General features: G+C 46.4%; 1 protein-coding gene across 10 annotated transcripts in view; it reads left to right on the top strand.

Moving 5' to 3' along the window:
* The first annotated feature begins 571 nt into the window (after positions 1-571).
* Positions 572-15,841, top strand: part of PUM1 (pumilio RNA binding family member 1) — a 78,926-nt gene continuing 63,656 nt past the window's right edge. For 7 of the 10 annotated variants that reach the window (XM_082329636.1, XM_082329641.1, XM_082329645.1 and 4 more), the window contains exons 1-2: positions 580-721; positions 4,915-5,288. In XM_082329636.1, coding sequence (XP_082185762.1) covers positions 4,926-5,288 — 363 coding nt within the window. In that variant the 5' untranslated portion in view covers positions 580-721; positions 4,915-4,925. Of the gene's footprint in view, positions 722-4,914; positions 5,289-9,919; positions 9,940-15,841 lie in introns of those variants that run through there. The other 3 variants (XM_082329647.1, XM_082329639.1, XM_082329646.1) reach the window with 3 other exon arrangements.

Below are 15,841 nucleotides of genomic sequence, written 5' to 3' on the forward strand. Positions count from 1 at the left end.
GGAAGGGGAGTGGGGGGGGGGGACACGAAGGGAAAACACCCCAAAATCGTGCTTGGCTGCTGGCGCTGGGGTTGTACAGGCGCGGGGCGAGGAAGAGCCGCTCTCCCTGCCCACGTTCTGCTCCGCTTCGTGCCGCCGGTGCGGTTCTTCGCTGCCTTTGTGTGAGCAGGCCGCGGGTGATGGCTGCAGTTTCGGGCAGGGGGGCTGGCAGCTGCCTGCCCGGGGCGCCCAGGGCCCGGGGCGGTGGCGGCGGTGCGGGGCTCGCCCACAGCCCCGTTAGCCGAGGGAGCGCTGACGGCGGCAGCGCCGGGCCGAGCACGGCCCGTGCCCCCCAGCCGCGGGTACAGCCGGAGGCCGCCGGGCCTGGCCCCGACCCGAGCCTGGCCTGGCCCCAAGCCGGCCTGGGCCTGGCCGGGGGGCGCCGACGCCCCCGAGGGGACGCGCAGGAGGGCGCCGGGCACGGCCCGTCCCCCGCGCGGTGCGGGCTGGGGGGCGGAAGGGGCGCGGCGCGGTGCGGCGCGGTGCGGCGCGGTGCAGCGGGCAGGGCCCGGCCCGGCCGGGGGAGCGGCGGCCCGGCGCCGCTTGGAGCGGCCTCGCCTTCCCGGCGTGCAGCGCGGCGCCCGTCCCCGCCGGGCCGCCATGTTGTCGGACTGAAAGAGAGAGGCAGGCGGCGAGCGGCCTGGGGGGGGCCGAGATCCGTCTTCATCCTACCGCTCCGCCCGTGAGTATCGGCACCGGACCGGGCCCCCGCCGCGCCGCGCACCTCAGCGGAGCCGCCGGTGGGGCCATATTGGTGGGGGGGACGGGCGGAGCGGCGCCAGGCCGCCCCGAAGGCGAGCGGCGGCGGGGCGCTGCGCCCGCCTCTCCCGCCCGGCTCCTTGTCGGCGCTCGGGGGCCGGGGCCTGGCCCCTATTGTTACCGGGGACGGGGGGGGGGCGCGGCGGGCCCCCGCCTCCCGTCAGCGGCTCCCCGGCCGCTCGCCGCCGCGCCCCGGCCGGCCGGGAGCGGGGTGTTGTTGTGGGGGGGCCGCGGGCCCATCCCGTCCGGGCGGCGGCGACCCCCGCCCGCGTCCCCCCGGGCCCGGCCCGCCGCGGGGGCCCCCCGGGGCTCCCCGTTCTCCCGGGGGGGGCCCGGCCCGGCTCGCCGGGGAGGGCCGAGGCCCCGCTTTGTTGCCGCGGGGGGCCCGGCCCGGCGCTGGCCCGCTTGGGTGCGGGGGTTCGTGTCCCCCCCGGCCTTGGGGGGGTCTTCGGTGGGGCTGGGGGGGCCTCGGCGTCCCTGGCCGAGGAGGGGGACGGTGCCTCGCAAATGGGAGGGAAGGAAAATGCAGACAATACTTTTTGATGTGCTGGGTGACCCTGGGGTTTTTGTGTTTGTGTGTTTTTTTTTTTTTTCCCCCCCCTTGTTTTTATCTCGTTTTCCCGTAATAACAGCGTTTGGCCCTTTTTAATTGCACGCTTGTAATTTTAAGAGTCTGTCTCTTGCCCCAACGTGAGAAATACTCGAATTATATTTTTTTTCTTTTGGTCAATGTTTAATAACTTTGTTCTGAGCGGAGATTTTATTCGCCAGATCATGAGTAAGGAATTTCCTTTATTAAGAGCGAGGGAGGTGGGGTAAGGGGTAGCATTTATCTTACGATGTTTTAATGCTGGTTTAAGCAATTTGGTCGGTGATCGACTTACCCGCTTTTGCTGCGTCTCCCCACATTTTCAGGAAAACACAAGGTTTAACGTTAAAAGTTCTTGTAGGCCACACAGCTCTCGAACAATGGCTGTGCTTTAATTTCCAGTCTAACTTTCAAAAAAAAAAGAAAAACCACCACCCAACCCAAACTCTCTTCTGGTTCACGATTGAACTTTTGGAAACGTGCATCTTGTGCCAACTTAATTTTTAATCTTGTCTGTTATTTTTAGAGGAATATTGACCAAGAGCAAGGAAGCTCTGAACGCGTAGCTGTGCTCGATGTGGATTAAAGCTGCCTTATTCAGTGTCGTCGCCACTTAAGCTTAAAACTTGCTTGGAGATGTCCCCGAAGTTTTTGTTGCTTGTGGAACATCCCGTATTCTAAAGTATTTTGCTTGTAATGATAACACGGAGCAGTTTATTTATGTGCTATGTTTTTATCACGGGCAAAGGAAAATTGTCCTCTTGGAGTGCATTGTAGCGGTGTAGAAGCCTTTGTCTGTAAATCCGTAACTCTTCCCAGCACGGGGTTTACCTAGGAAAAGTTGACGATATATTTTTAACGGAGAGTTGGGGAATGAAAAGGGTCCCAGTAGCCATTAGCAGCGGCGAGTCTTGCAGCTGCTGGTTAGCTAATGAATGTGCGTTGTGTAGGTGACTTAACATATTTCTGATGCTCTGTGTGCTTTGAATGACAGGATTCAGCTGTCCGCTACATTTAACACGGCATTTCTATAAAAACACGTCTTGGAACTAAACTTGAACTACCCAGAATGCTCTTTTCCCCTTTGCTCCCTTTCAAAATGTCGCCTTTGCCAAGTTTTTCTCTCGCGTTTGGAGCTGCCTCGTCTGTATCAGACGAAAGAGGAAGCGTCTGGGAGCAGCAGGCACTTGTGTGGATCTTCACAGTACCTTGACTGAGATTTTCTAGAGTCTCAACCCCCCCCTGTTTTTATAGTAACGCAATTATTAACGATCTGCATGCAAATGAAACCAGGAATGAATTTCTGCTGGTGAACAGAGGGACTTTGCAGCACGATGCCTTTTGAGGGAGGAAAGTAAGCTGTGGCTGTGCTGACTTTCACTCCCAACTTTGTACCTCCTGGTTATTTCCAACTGGAAACAGGGGCTTGTCACAACATATCAATACTTGAAAGTTTTTGTGGATTCATAGTATCTTCGTATATTTTTTAAAGACTGCCCTGAGATAACTTGTAACCTCTGTTCATAGGGGCTGCTCAGAGTTAATTGTCTACAATTAATATACACCCCAACTTGGTGATGTGTGAATTTCTTATCAGTAATTACTTAATTATTTTTTCTTATCGTGTAGCGGAGCTTTATTGCTTCATTTCACGTTACTGGAGGATTTTGATAATGATGCTTTATTAAAGGGAAAATACCAGTAAATCATGGTATTGTATTCTGTGAATACAGTGAAGGTTTAGTAATACCAGGCGTTGTCACAATGTTTTTTTGAAATATTTGGGGAAGGTAGTGATTTCCAGACTTTTTGGAAGACAGAGGAGTTAGTGCTGTTAGATGTTACTGGTATTTAAGTTGTGAAGGTCTTTGAACGTATAAAACCTTGCAGAGTTGCTTGCTTATGTGGCCATGGAGGCTCTGCGTGTGTGTGTTGACAAATGCATGTTGTAGGTGCAATAAAAAAAATCATACTACTGCAGTTCTTACAGTAATTTTCTTCTGAATTATTAACACTGTTCTCAATTAGTGGGACAAACCTGAGTATGTTTGATCAAAGACAGGACTTGGATTTTTTTGGGGGGGGGAAGGGAGGGGTCAACTTTCTCTCTCCATGGTTAGAAAATTGTTCTTGGAAGTCGCTTGTAGTAGTTGACCGTTGTTCAAAGCTACTATGATGGGCAGAGAGGAAACAGAGCCACCTTTCAGGCGGTCGGAGCTGCTGGCAGGATCAGGGCCGAGGTTTGCAGCCACCAGGGTACGGGAGTTACGGCATTCTGGTGCTGGTGTGCTGGGAGTCGCGAGGGCTCCGCACCCCCCGGCCCCGGGTTCGTCCGTAGAACTCTCTGTGGTATTTGTGGGGTTGCGTTTAGGTAACTGAAGTCATAAACTAGCAATCTTTAAAAAAAAAAAAAAAAATTCTGACCATACCATGCCTTTAAAAACAAATTTGATTTGTGTGTGCACTCTGCATGGGCTTAGCATTACATAATGGGGTAAAACGCTTTTTTATTCACCTGTAATGTCTTTATTGCTCTCAGGATCAGCTCATAATGTTGTCTTAAAATAACAAACAAACAAACTTGTGTGGTTTTGTGCTGCTGGCAAGCTATCAAAATATTTGGGGGGGATAATAAATTAGTGAGTTGCTGTCAGCCTAGTCTGCCTGTTGTCCTCCTGCAGGCAGATGGTTTTGGGTGTGTGCAAAGCATTTGGGGTATTTTTGGTGTTGGACGGTTTCTGTGACTCGTCCAGCTTTCCCCTGGTGCCGTCGACAGCGGGACTGGCGCTGCTGGCTCTGGAAGGTTCTGCCGAGATCCCGAGCACCGCGAGGTTAGCTGCTCTTTTTCCAGGGAATCTTGTCCAAAACATGCCGGTGCGTTTTACCATCTCATGGGCGAAGCCAGCTTTTGAGTTTGCAGGAAGAGTGCACGTTGTGTTTGGGGCTTAATTAACTATATAAGCAGAAATCCAGTATTTTAAGTTTGCATTTGGAAAAAAAAACAACCCAAAAACCTGTTGCCTTAATGTTTTGCATGACTGAGTGAACACATCGTGATACAGCGGGACTCGTGTATCGATTGAAGATCTGCCTCGTAATTTGTCAGGTGTAAACAAGCGTGGCAGGCACTGCTGGTGCAATTTGTGTTCCACCAGCTTTTTCGGGGGCTTTTTTCTAGCAATCTTCTGTGGCAGCGCTCCAGTCGGTGTTTTGTCCATCGCGTAAATTGGCATTCCAATTTCAGTATGATGGGCACCTTACGTGAATCCTGCATATACTGATAACGCTTTGCAGCACAAAATGTAGGATTTTTGGCTAGCATGCGTTTTTCTATGATGTTTTAGTTGCTAGGTGGATGGAGCAAATAACTATGTTAAAAGGAGTCAGATTTGGCATTGTGATGTTTCCCTGCCAGTCACAAGATGGGTGTGTTATTTAATATGTAAAGCTGAAGCTGTAAGGATTTCATGTTTTCTTTTCCTTCTCTCTTTCTCGCCGTCTCTCCCCCTTCCCCTCACCCCCCGTAGGTGTTGGTGGAATGAGCGTTGCGTGTGTTTTGAAGAGAAAAGCAGTACTCTGGCAGGACTCGTTCAGCCCCCACCTGAAACAGCACGCTCAAGATACAGCTAATCCCAACATGCCTATTGTATTGACATCTGGAACAGGGTCCCAGGCTCAGCAACAGCCAGCTGCAAATCAGGCGCTTGCAGCAGGGACACACTCCAGTCCTGTTCCTGGATCCATAGGAGTAGCAGGCCGCTCCCAGGACGACGCTATGGTGGATTACTTCTTCCAGAGGCAGCATGGTGAGCAGCTTGGGGGAGGAGGAAGTGGTGGAGGCGGCTATAATAACAGCAAACATCGCTGGCCTACTGGGGATAACATTCATGCAGAACATCAGGTAAAGAAACAGTTCAATGTTTCCAAACTCAACACGTGAACGCACCGGGCTTATGATAGATGCTTTTAATGACGCTTTGTAAAGCTTAAGCTGGTTATTGTGCAGTTGGAATGGCAACAGTCGTACTTTTTGTTTTCTCTTTTCAGGATTGCAGTGCCTTGGTAGCTATAAGCTGAAACGTTGCTGCCCTTGAGGGTGTTGAAATCCCAATCCACTCTCTGTGACAGTCAAATGCATGTTGGCAAATTTATCATTCCCTTTATTGATTTTTCTTTTTTTTTTTTTTTTTTGGATGTGTGAACCAGCGTAGCAGTGACTGCTGCTGCTTTTCAGATCTGTTGCTGTAGTTAAATAATTCTTATGTAATGGTATTACAAAACTGCCAATCCATGTAGGTTGGGCTTTTACCATTCCCAATATTGAAAAACACAGTTCTGGAAGTTGCTGGTAATGTGTTTTCCTGGGTTTCTTTGCTTGTTTGTTTTGGGGTTTTGGGTTTGGAGTTTTTTTGGTTCTAATTGGGAGGGGAAGGAGCTATTAATGTACATAGCTGAACTGAGAAGAGAACAGCCTTAAGAATGTCATGAAACAGTGCTTTTAGAAACACAGCTAACGTCTTACAGCAACTTAACGTTTCTAAAAGGGTAGTGGGCCAAAACATGTCTCAGTAGTAGTGTTTACTAGAAGTCTGTTCAGTAGTTGCATTGTCAGATGTGCTGCGAGTTAAATGAGTGCATGACTCACTCTAGCTTTCTGTCTGTGACCTGTAAGTAACTCGTCAAAGGAGGAGATGTGCTTCCCCTTAAGTGCAAGCACATTTTGAAAACGAATGGTTCCCACAAATATTGCCAGAGCAGCAGACACAAAGCTTTTGCAATCTTTATGAATATCTCCTGCCTCTAGTTTTTCAAATAAAAGCGAACAAGCCCTTGCTCCTCTGCTCTGCCTCCCCAGGGGATGTGTTGCCATCCGGACCATTTAAAAGCAAACATTGCAGTGAATTTTGCAACCTCACTGAAGTCAGTGTGTACATCAACAAAGAAGTAAACCCAAGTGCCCTGTTAATTTGTTCTGGAAGAAAAATCACATAAAATACTGCAATATGAACCAAGTAGCTAGAAGAATATTGTAGTTATTCCCTCGTGTGGAAACATAGTATTTAGTTATCACTTTAAAGGAAATAACTGCATTGAAATGAGATGTAATTTTTCTGTTAACTGTCCAAGTTTCCAGTCACTAAATGTAAAACTTGTTGCAACGGACGTCGACGGAAGAGATCTTAATGCGCCTTAAGTTTTGTAAGAAACAGTAAGCAAAAATTAATAACTGAAAGGCAGCAACTTTTAGGTTTTTCAAATAAAAACTGTCACGCAGTCTGGTGTGGAGATGTTTGGGCAGGGACTGCTTTTGCTTGGATGTTTTGTGGAAAGATGACTTCATGAATTAAAATGAACGTCATAAAATTCTCAATCCTCTTTTCCTCTAACTCGCACTTTCGTCTTCCTTTCTCTGAAAATCCCTAAAAGCAAAGACAGCAAAACTCACTGGAGATGGGGGGGCGGGGACAGGACACCCAAACCTTGCACTCATTAAAAACTGCGCTGGTATTTGAACTTTTTTTACTGCATTCTTTAATAACCAGAAGACTTAAACTTTCACTCAAAGAAAAGAATCCTACCTGTTACAGCAACTTGCCCTGATACTAGTAGATGTGTTGCTCTTCCTCAGCTTGATTTTCTTCAGTTACTTCTTGAATGAAATGATACTAATAAATGTACCACTTAATGAAAGAAAAACTCATTAGCTTATACTGGTTTAAATGAACTTTTGAAAAATAATGCATGTATTCTTTGGAGGCAGAACACTTCTGAGAAGGTTGTACGGACAAAATATACCTGCAGGATTAATCTCACAAGGTTCTGTGCGATGTCTCTGTTTTCCCCCCATGTGTTCTGTGATCTGAAGCTCAAGAAATACCCACTGTAATATAATTAACGTTGGGGCCTTATCTGTTCTACTTCCTGGTGGTTTTTACATTGGCTGTAACGTATTTGTCACACAGTCCTGATGTTTTGCATTCAGCATGTATCTTTAAACCAATCTTTGCGTTTAATTTCTTCCAAGTCAACTCCGCGATGGGGCAGTAACCCTTTTCTCATGTGTCTTACTTGATACCGTATACTCCAGTGATTGCTGGGCAGTTTTATCTATGTGTTTATTGCTTCAGCCTTTCTTGAGCGCCTCTTTTTCCATGGTTCTCTGCTTGCCTCGGGGGTTTTACTCATGGGAAGCAGAATGCAGGATATATGTAATCCTAATACTGCCATTCCTTTTGACTTTTTGGCCGCCTCTGCATCTGCTTCTTAAATTATAAATTCCTTGGAGGAAGAACTAGTCTTATGCATGCAAAATGATTTAATTCGGTTTGGGCTTAGCCGGAGTAGAATTGAATTTGTCCTGCAAGAATAGAAGTGGAAGGAAGTGCTGGGACATGCAGAGAGGTGGGGAATCATTATGGATGTCTGCTAAGTCTCAATTTCTTATGGATACACTTACATTACTGCACTTTTGCTTTTAGACTTTCAAAGATAATGCAGTGAGGGCCATTGCCTTGTTGCCTTGAAGACTGGTTAGGAAACTCAGTAGCTAAAAGATAATGGAAAGTCAGAAAAAATAATTATAGGGTAATATAGGTTAATGTCTGCCTAGGGCTTGGGAGGTCATAATTAAAGGTAGAGGGATTTTTTTTAATTGTTGAATCCCAGTTTCTTCTTTGTTACATATGCAGACAGACATCTATCTCTGTCTGTTGGTGATAATACTCCAGTGATTTTTACCAAATGATAGCATTTCATCATGTGTTATTAAACAGCTATGAGTGTTGTGAGTCAGAACTTATTTACGGTATCCTTGCTTTTCATTTTTTATTGTGCTGGCTGTTCGTCCTTGTCATTTGTTCGTACTTTGACTAGCAGCTCTGAGAATTGAGCTGTGAATGGCTTTAGTAGGCATGACTTAAGAAAAAGTTTCTTTGCTCCCAAGGACATAGATAGTGTCCTCTTGTTGGAAACAGCAGGAAAATGCTGGTTCTTTTTGTATTTTACCTAGAAACTTTCTTTTCCCTTTGCATTTTTCCCTTCCCCTCCAGAAGCCGGGGGGGGGGGGGGGCAAGTTTTTATATAAAATTAAGCAATTAAAGATGCTACTGTCATTTTACATATTTAGGTATCAAAGATAAACCATCCACACAAATAGCAGATATTCTAAATTCCTCTTTGTTCTTGCAGACACTGAAGTAATGGGACTTTTTTTTCTAGATTGGAATCTCTGAACTCCTAAGCAAACTTCCAGCTGTCTGCAGCTACGAGTACTTAATCACCAAACTTCACACGGAGGACGCTTCCATCAGCCAGGTCTTGACTGCAAAACGCAGTCTTCCCTTTTTATCGACAAAAAGCAGCAAGATGAGGTTGAGTGTCAGTGTCCACCAGTAATTCTGAGATTCAAACTGAAGAGGTTTAGGCTGTCGTTCATCTACGATGCCCGATTACTCGTCAGGCTGTTTGGGCAGACAGTTACGCTAGCTGCACTGGGGTGTTTGTGTGCTGTTTATCCTGGAAAAAAATGGGTAGAGATCAGAACTTGATGTAGGTGAGTGAAGAGGTACAAGATGACTCCTGATGAGTAATGGCCTAGGCTGGGTTTGTCTTGCTTATGAAAGGTTGCATATCTCATTACAAATCCAAACAGCCATCTACTGCTTCTGAGTGGAATGAAAAGATGGTCGACATATTCAGCTGGGACGAGTTATCAACATTAAGCAGTTTTTTTAGGAAAATTGGCTGGGTTTTCTTGGATGGGGTCTCCTGCGACTTGTGCACGCGTGTATGTTCTTGCACTGGAGTGAAGAGAGGGTTTCTTTGGTGGTGGTCCCTTCTGAATTACAGTGAATGGATATACTTAGACTGTCTGAATTGCAGTTAGGGTAATATGGGAGTTGCTTAGTAGAAGCAAATGATTTTAGGCATTTGCTTTCTTTGAGAGCATGTTTAATTAATAATATGAGACAATAGAACTCTGCGGGGATCGTCTTGTTGAATGTGGGGAATTTTTCACATATAGTTGGTGAAGAATAGTGAGAGCAACAGGGCTGGGACTGGATTTTATGCTCAGTTTTGCCTTTTGGCAATGTGACCGTGCAACTTCTTAACTGGGAACTTGAATTCAAGTGGAGACAGAAGGTAATTCTGCTGGCACCTGCCCTTCTAGAGCACAGCTACTCAAACTGTGCTGCTTGCTGCTGGGAAAGTGTCTGGATTTGATGTTGTTTGACAATGTTTGGTGCCTGTTGGTAGGCACCATGACCAGAGTTTGCCTTAAAGTTGTGGCAAGGTCCTCTAAAAAGATCCTGGAAGCTGAGGAAGCAGAAGCCCTGGTGTTCGTTCTTCCAAAGTGAAATCCCATTTAAGTGACAGTTAACTCTTCAGGACAGAGATTTCCTCATCTGCCTATGGAAAGTGCATGAAGGCCACTGTGGTCCAAATAATCTGGCTTGTTGTCTGGGCGAGAGTTGAAGGCATGGAGCGAGTCCTTAATCACGTACGCCACGTGATAGAAGGTGTGCCTCTGTTCTCGAAGAACGTTTTCTGAGGTATGTTTCATTAAATCTGTTGAATTTTCATGGGTGCCTCCTTGTATCCCCGTGAACTGGTTAGGGCTCTTCTTATGTCGACACTGAGATGGCTGGGCTAACTTGATACCCAGATAATTTAGAACATAATAACTTGCTGAAATGAAATGTCTAGTTCGGCTGATTTGTTTCGCAGAGATTTCTCTATGGTAAAGGGGTATCCTGGGGGAGGGGAATCGGAACATTTGATTTGGTTTTCTGCTTTACGTTGCCCTTTGAAAATTCCTCCTGAGACAGAAGGAGCATGAGTGGATTGGCTAAGTCAGATATTTAAGGTTGGGTATTGGAAAATCCTTCTCTTGTATAGGGGAGAAGAAACACCCTGAAATCTTCAGAAAGTCAGTTTAAGAGTCTCCTTCCTTTGAACCTGTAGGTTTTACTGTCCCTGACAGGCAGTTGCAAGATATCTGGCCCTAGTTGGGATTGCAGAAGCGACCTGGTGCGCTGGCTTTGGGATTTCTCTGTGGTATATCATCTTTGTAGTCTGCTTCCTTGCTGTGGTGGTTGCTCAGGAAGAGCAAAGATTTTTTCACGCTATTGAATTTGCAAATTTCAATGCTTCAAGACGACTTCAAGTTTTTCAGTTAATATATTGCACCCAAGTCTGTTTTGAATAGAGCTTTATTGGAGTATAGCTTCTGCTTGTTTTCTTCCTCCCCTCTCTCCATCTTTGCTTTTCCCCTTATCAGCTCTTTTGTGGTTTGCTGAGTTGGTGTGACCTATCTGTGCTTCTGCAGAACAGGTTGTGATACTCGTAGCATTTTTGTAAATGAGTGAAGCTTTGCATAAGATACAAGCCATATAATCCATCCACAGTAGCCTCTTCCTCGCAAACTGCCACAATTAATTTCGACTGCTGATCGGAAGTCTCCTTAACAAAGAGCTGTTCCGGAGCATTGAATCTGGCGTTGCCTGTGTCCGAACACTTGCTTATAGGTGTGTGCTGAGACAATTTTAAAGCTGTCTTCTCTGAGTGATGATCTTGCGGGTCTGCGATGAACAAACTTGCCTTTGTGCGCAGATATCGTGTGATGCTGCGCTCCCTCCCGTCAAGCGATCTCCTCTCAGATATCGTGTTACTCCTCTTCCTTTGTTAAGGGTAACTTTTGTTCTAGGGCAGTTGTTTTTACTGGCAGCATCTGGCCGTGTTACTTACCTTGTACTGAAGCTGCGCTTCAGACCTTGATTCTGCACTGGGCTGAAACTCGACTGTTAATAAACCCTCAAATTAGCCCTTCGCCCTGCTGCCAGCGGCCGCTGTGGCATGGGGCCACTCGCATCTGTTTCTGACAGAAGTACTGAGCTTGGCACCGGCATTAAACATTGCTGCGTCCCTTCTTTACACCTTTTTCCCTCTGAATTTAAACCTCGGAAGGTCAGAGTAGGGGTGGGAGTGAAAGGAAAAGCCTTCCCAAGGGTCAAACGAGCCAGATCTTGGTGTAGTCCTGAGTGCTTGCACAAAAACACTGATCCACACACGCATCTGGGAAGCAGAAGGCGGTGTTCCCAAGGTATTGCCAGCTCCAGTTGTGCAAAATTAAGGTTGCTTCTTCTGTAATCCGATATTTTGGAAGTTTGCGCCCCAGCAATATGCACCCAAGACATCGCAGAGTAACCTAAATTCTACGTTAAGGAAACGCTTCCCTCGGTGAATAAATTCTGAGGAAAAACATAATTAGCTAACTAAGCCGAGCCATTCTGAAAGGCTGCCTTTCTTGCATTTATTTCTGTACCCTGAATCATTAATCGTCTTGGCTAAACGCCACATAAAGCATTAGCCAATCTGCAATTTCAATAGCTTTTTGCTTTGAATGCTAATGGTAGTAGCAATTCTAATGATGAATCCTTTACTACAAAAATAGTAGTTAAACCACCTAATCCTGTCTAATACTTGTGACTTCACATTCTTTCTTTACCGACTATTGTTATAGTAGAGGACTAAAAATAGTGCTGTAATCAGTTGATGGAACAACATATTTTAACCCTGGATCTAGTCGTTAGTGGTAAGCCTGTTGTTGACAGTGCGCCGTGCTTTTCTTATTGTCAGCTGGTAAATACTTTTTTTTTCCTCTCCTAGATACTATATATGTGTGTATGTACGCAGTCAGAGTAGATATTTTTTAAATAACGTGCTATGTGAGCTGTTGAAACAAGACAAATGCGGGCGGTCTCCCACAGCTGAGTAGGAGGCATTTGTTTCCATCTGAAATTTGTAAACCTTTGGTTAATTTAAAAAGCTTTAACAACTTGTGAGTATATAAATCAAGTGCTACAAAGTATTTAGGCTGTTCAACCAGCCATATTTTTTTTTTTTCCCCCCCTCCTCGCCATTCTAAGGATGTTCTGTTCAGGCAGCAGCTTGACTATTTTTGATATTTCTTGTTCTTACTGCCTCAATCCCGGTGTTCTTGCAGTAATGTTGACTTTTTGGGGGGAATGTTTTACTAGAAAACAGAGGTTTGGTTTTGTTTTTTTTCCTATTACAAATTGAACAAGACTTAATGTGGAGGCCTAATGAATGGAAACTTTACACGACACTTGCCTTTTTGTACTTGCAGAGTGCACGTGAATTAAAAATAAATAAATAAATAAATAAATAAATATCCAAGTAATAATCCCACTTTTGAGGTGCTCTAGGTAAGCACCCGGAATGTACCTGTGCAAACAGGGAAAGCTTGGAATCTCTCATCCGTTATCTTCTCGCAGAAACAAACAAATGCTATTTATCTTAGATCAAAAAGTTACCATTTCTCAGCTCCTATCCTGACAAGTAGAACAGTAACAATGATTTCTCGCATTACTCTGTAGGGGCAGAAAAGCAAAACAAGCGGTCTCATGGCGAGGTGGTCCCATCGAGCTTGTGCAGAGCTAAAACTGGGGGGGGCTCCCCCAGGCTCGCCGGGAGCACAGCCAGCATCAGCAGAGGCTGAAGAAGGAGCCCTGCCCGGGGGTTTGTGGTCCCAGCACCTGGCCCTTGCCCCTGCTTTTGTTTGCCAGGATGGCAGATAAGTTTAGGGTGCTTCGCCCAGAATTCCTTATGGTAGTGTCTGTGGGATACCCTGGAGTTGGTTTGCTTGGCTGGCAGGACTGAAGGCTGCAGCCGGCCCTGTAATTTACTGTAGATCAAAGAAATTTTGAAAGTGGCCATTTACATGTTCCAGCGTAATGAAACCCTGTCTTTGCAGGGCCCGTTCTACCTCGGGTTTAGCAGATGCTGGCCTGGGGGTTTTGCCTCCTGGTCAGAAGTAGAATTGGGGGAGAGGCGTAGTGGGAGAATCAGTGCTGTAACCGAAGGGAGGGACAGCTGGGGGCAAGGTGGGTCCTGGCGTAAGAAAGTGCTGGGGAGGGAGAAAGGCGGCCTTTGAAATGCGGCCACGTGGGGAGCGGCGTCGGGGAGAGGGGCAGTGGGGAGACTGGAGAGCTGGGGCTTACAGAAGCAGCCTTCTGGTTTGCTTCGGTTACCCTGTTTAACATAATTGGCTTAATAGAAACAGGTAGTTTAAACCATCTTCAATCACTGCAACCGCTGATAAATGCCCGTATTTGATCTGTTTAACGTTGTCCAACATCAAAAAATAAAATAAATATCATAAACCCTCAGGCTTCATGGTGCACTTTTTTAGAGACAATTTTTTTTAGATCATCAGCTAGAGTATTTCTCAGCTGGTTATTTCTCAGCTTCTTTTTTTCCAAAGGAATTTCTAGTTTATTTGCCTGTTTTTTCCGCTGTATGTTTGGCTCTTTTTCTTTGTTTAATTCTGTCTGTCCTGTCTCTTACTGGGAAACATCACTTGCATAAGGAGGAAGAAAAAATCCTTTGTGATTAAGAGTGAAATTTAGCCTTTGATAGTTTTGCTGTGTCTGTAGGTGAATATAAATTCTACATAAATGAGGATTCCTTAATATATAAGGCTAGCGTACAATCCCCGGAGATACCTGCAGACCATGAAATGTGGTACAGTATTACACTTTGAATTTACACGTAAAGGTCATATTAGCAACCATATTTGCTTAATATAAGGTGGAGTATTAACACTGATTATTGACGTTAATATTAACTTAAAATTGCAATTCAGCTACTTTGCTGGTAGCTATTGGTTTGGGAAAAAACCCTTGGATTATTCTAGAATAAAAAAATATGATACTGGGAATCCAGAAGGTAAATATACTGTTGCTCTCATGTTAATTTGTTAGGTCCTTCAAATCCCTGTTTAGGAATCGTAAGGACAGTTCGGGGCCCCGGTTCCTGTTAATTTAACCGACTGCAGAATTCCTTGTGACAAGTGCCGTTCAGCCCTGTGGGCCTTGTTGTTTGCTGGGGTAAAATTAACGCGAGGTTTCAGTACCAGCAGTGCAGCGTGTCCTGTCGGGTGCTTGGCTTGATTCCTTCTTTCGGTGGGCATGCTGGTGCTTGTGCAGGTTGTCCTGCTCGTCTGCTGCTGCGTTGCAGCTTTTCAGCCCTGGGGACGTCGGACCCTGGGTTGGGATGGCCTGTTAGCGGTGTGACGGGGAGGGCTGGCCCTGGGCTCTGCCTCTGGGTTCTTCCCTCTGCTCTCGCCCCTCTCTCCTGGGTGATTCAGAGCCTGGGGTCTTTGATGCCGGGGATGATCGCCTGAGTCTGCTTTGCTCTTCCATATGAAAAAACTTCCCAAACTTTTAAATACTTGGCTCTGTCTGTGACAGCGTGTGTTTCTGGGGGGGTTCAGAGGCAGGGAAAATTGTCTTGCCTGCGTTCCTGGTGTGCTAGGTGAGCAGCAGGTCCCATACCAAACAATGCCAGCACATAGAACATCTTTAGCTGCTGGAATATTGCTTTCTCTGTTTCTGGTGTAGCTATATAAATTCAAAAGTGTTCCAGATACGGACAAGGACTAGTGTCTGTGTAGCTTTGGGACCAGGAAAGCGTTTGCTTCTGAGTTGCTGCGATTGAGTTTTGCAGTGGTGAGGTCTTCGAATCTTATTTAAAAAAAAAAAAGTGTAATTGTCCCATGTAAGATGGCTGCCTGACAGAAATGAGCTGTGTGCTGCTGGAGGGGCTGGAAAATCTGCAGTGAATACGGTCGATGCAGGGCTGCCGAGAAGCTCTTCTGCTGCATGGGTGGTTGGGTTTTGAAAGTGGCCACTGACCTCGGGGGAGATTGGTCTGCGCTGTTGCAGTCTGCAGCAGGCGAGGGCAGAGAGCATTCTGTCTTTTGTCTTGTCCTCTCTAAAATAGGCGGTGGGTACCTACGTGGAAAGGCCTCTGTGGCCTCAGCGTGTCTGAGACCGAGGGTTTTTATTCAGGAGACTGAAAATAAGATTTGGAGGTCTGACCTAGAGTGACTGTGTAATGAGTAAAACAGCCGTCGGTTGCTTTGTCGCCTGTTTTTCAGAGCAAAGGTGAAAATCGGTTAAGAGGCCTTTTGAGAGGCTGGGTTGACTTCAGCCTCGGCGAGGCGAAGCACGCTGGTGGGTTTGCTCCAGCTCTCGGCGTGGCTGGTAGCGAGTGCGCCGGGCGAGTCCGCTCTGGGGCACGCGCTTCCGCCGTGCCGGCAGGCAAGTATTTATGAGCCAGTAAGTGGCTATGAGGTGGAGTGTGTTATAGTGACACACATTTGTATATTAGCGTGCATGGAAATTACTCTTCTTGAATGAGATTCTCATTAATTTGGGTGAGATGTACGTAATTCCTGAGCGCGTACGCGGCGTTTAATGTGAAGGGGGGGAATGTCCTTGTGCAGCGATATCGCTTTGTAACTCTCGTTCAGTAGCAGTGCTGCTGATGCACAGAGCCTTAATTTTGTTAAGCAGGCTTCAAAAGCAAGCTTGCTGGTTTTCTGCATTGTCAGAAAGAACAAGTACTCTTGACAAGAAGGTAGGGAGG

Source organism: Platalea leucorodia (genome assembly GCF_965183815.1).
Source record: "Platalea leucorodia genome assembly, chromosome: 18".
Classification (NCBI taxonomy): domain Eukaryota; kingdom Metazoa; phylum Chordata; class Aves; order Pelecaniformes; family Threskiornithidae; genus Platalea; species Platalea leucorodia.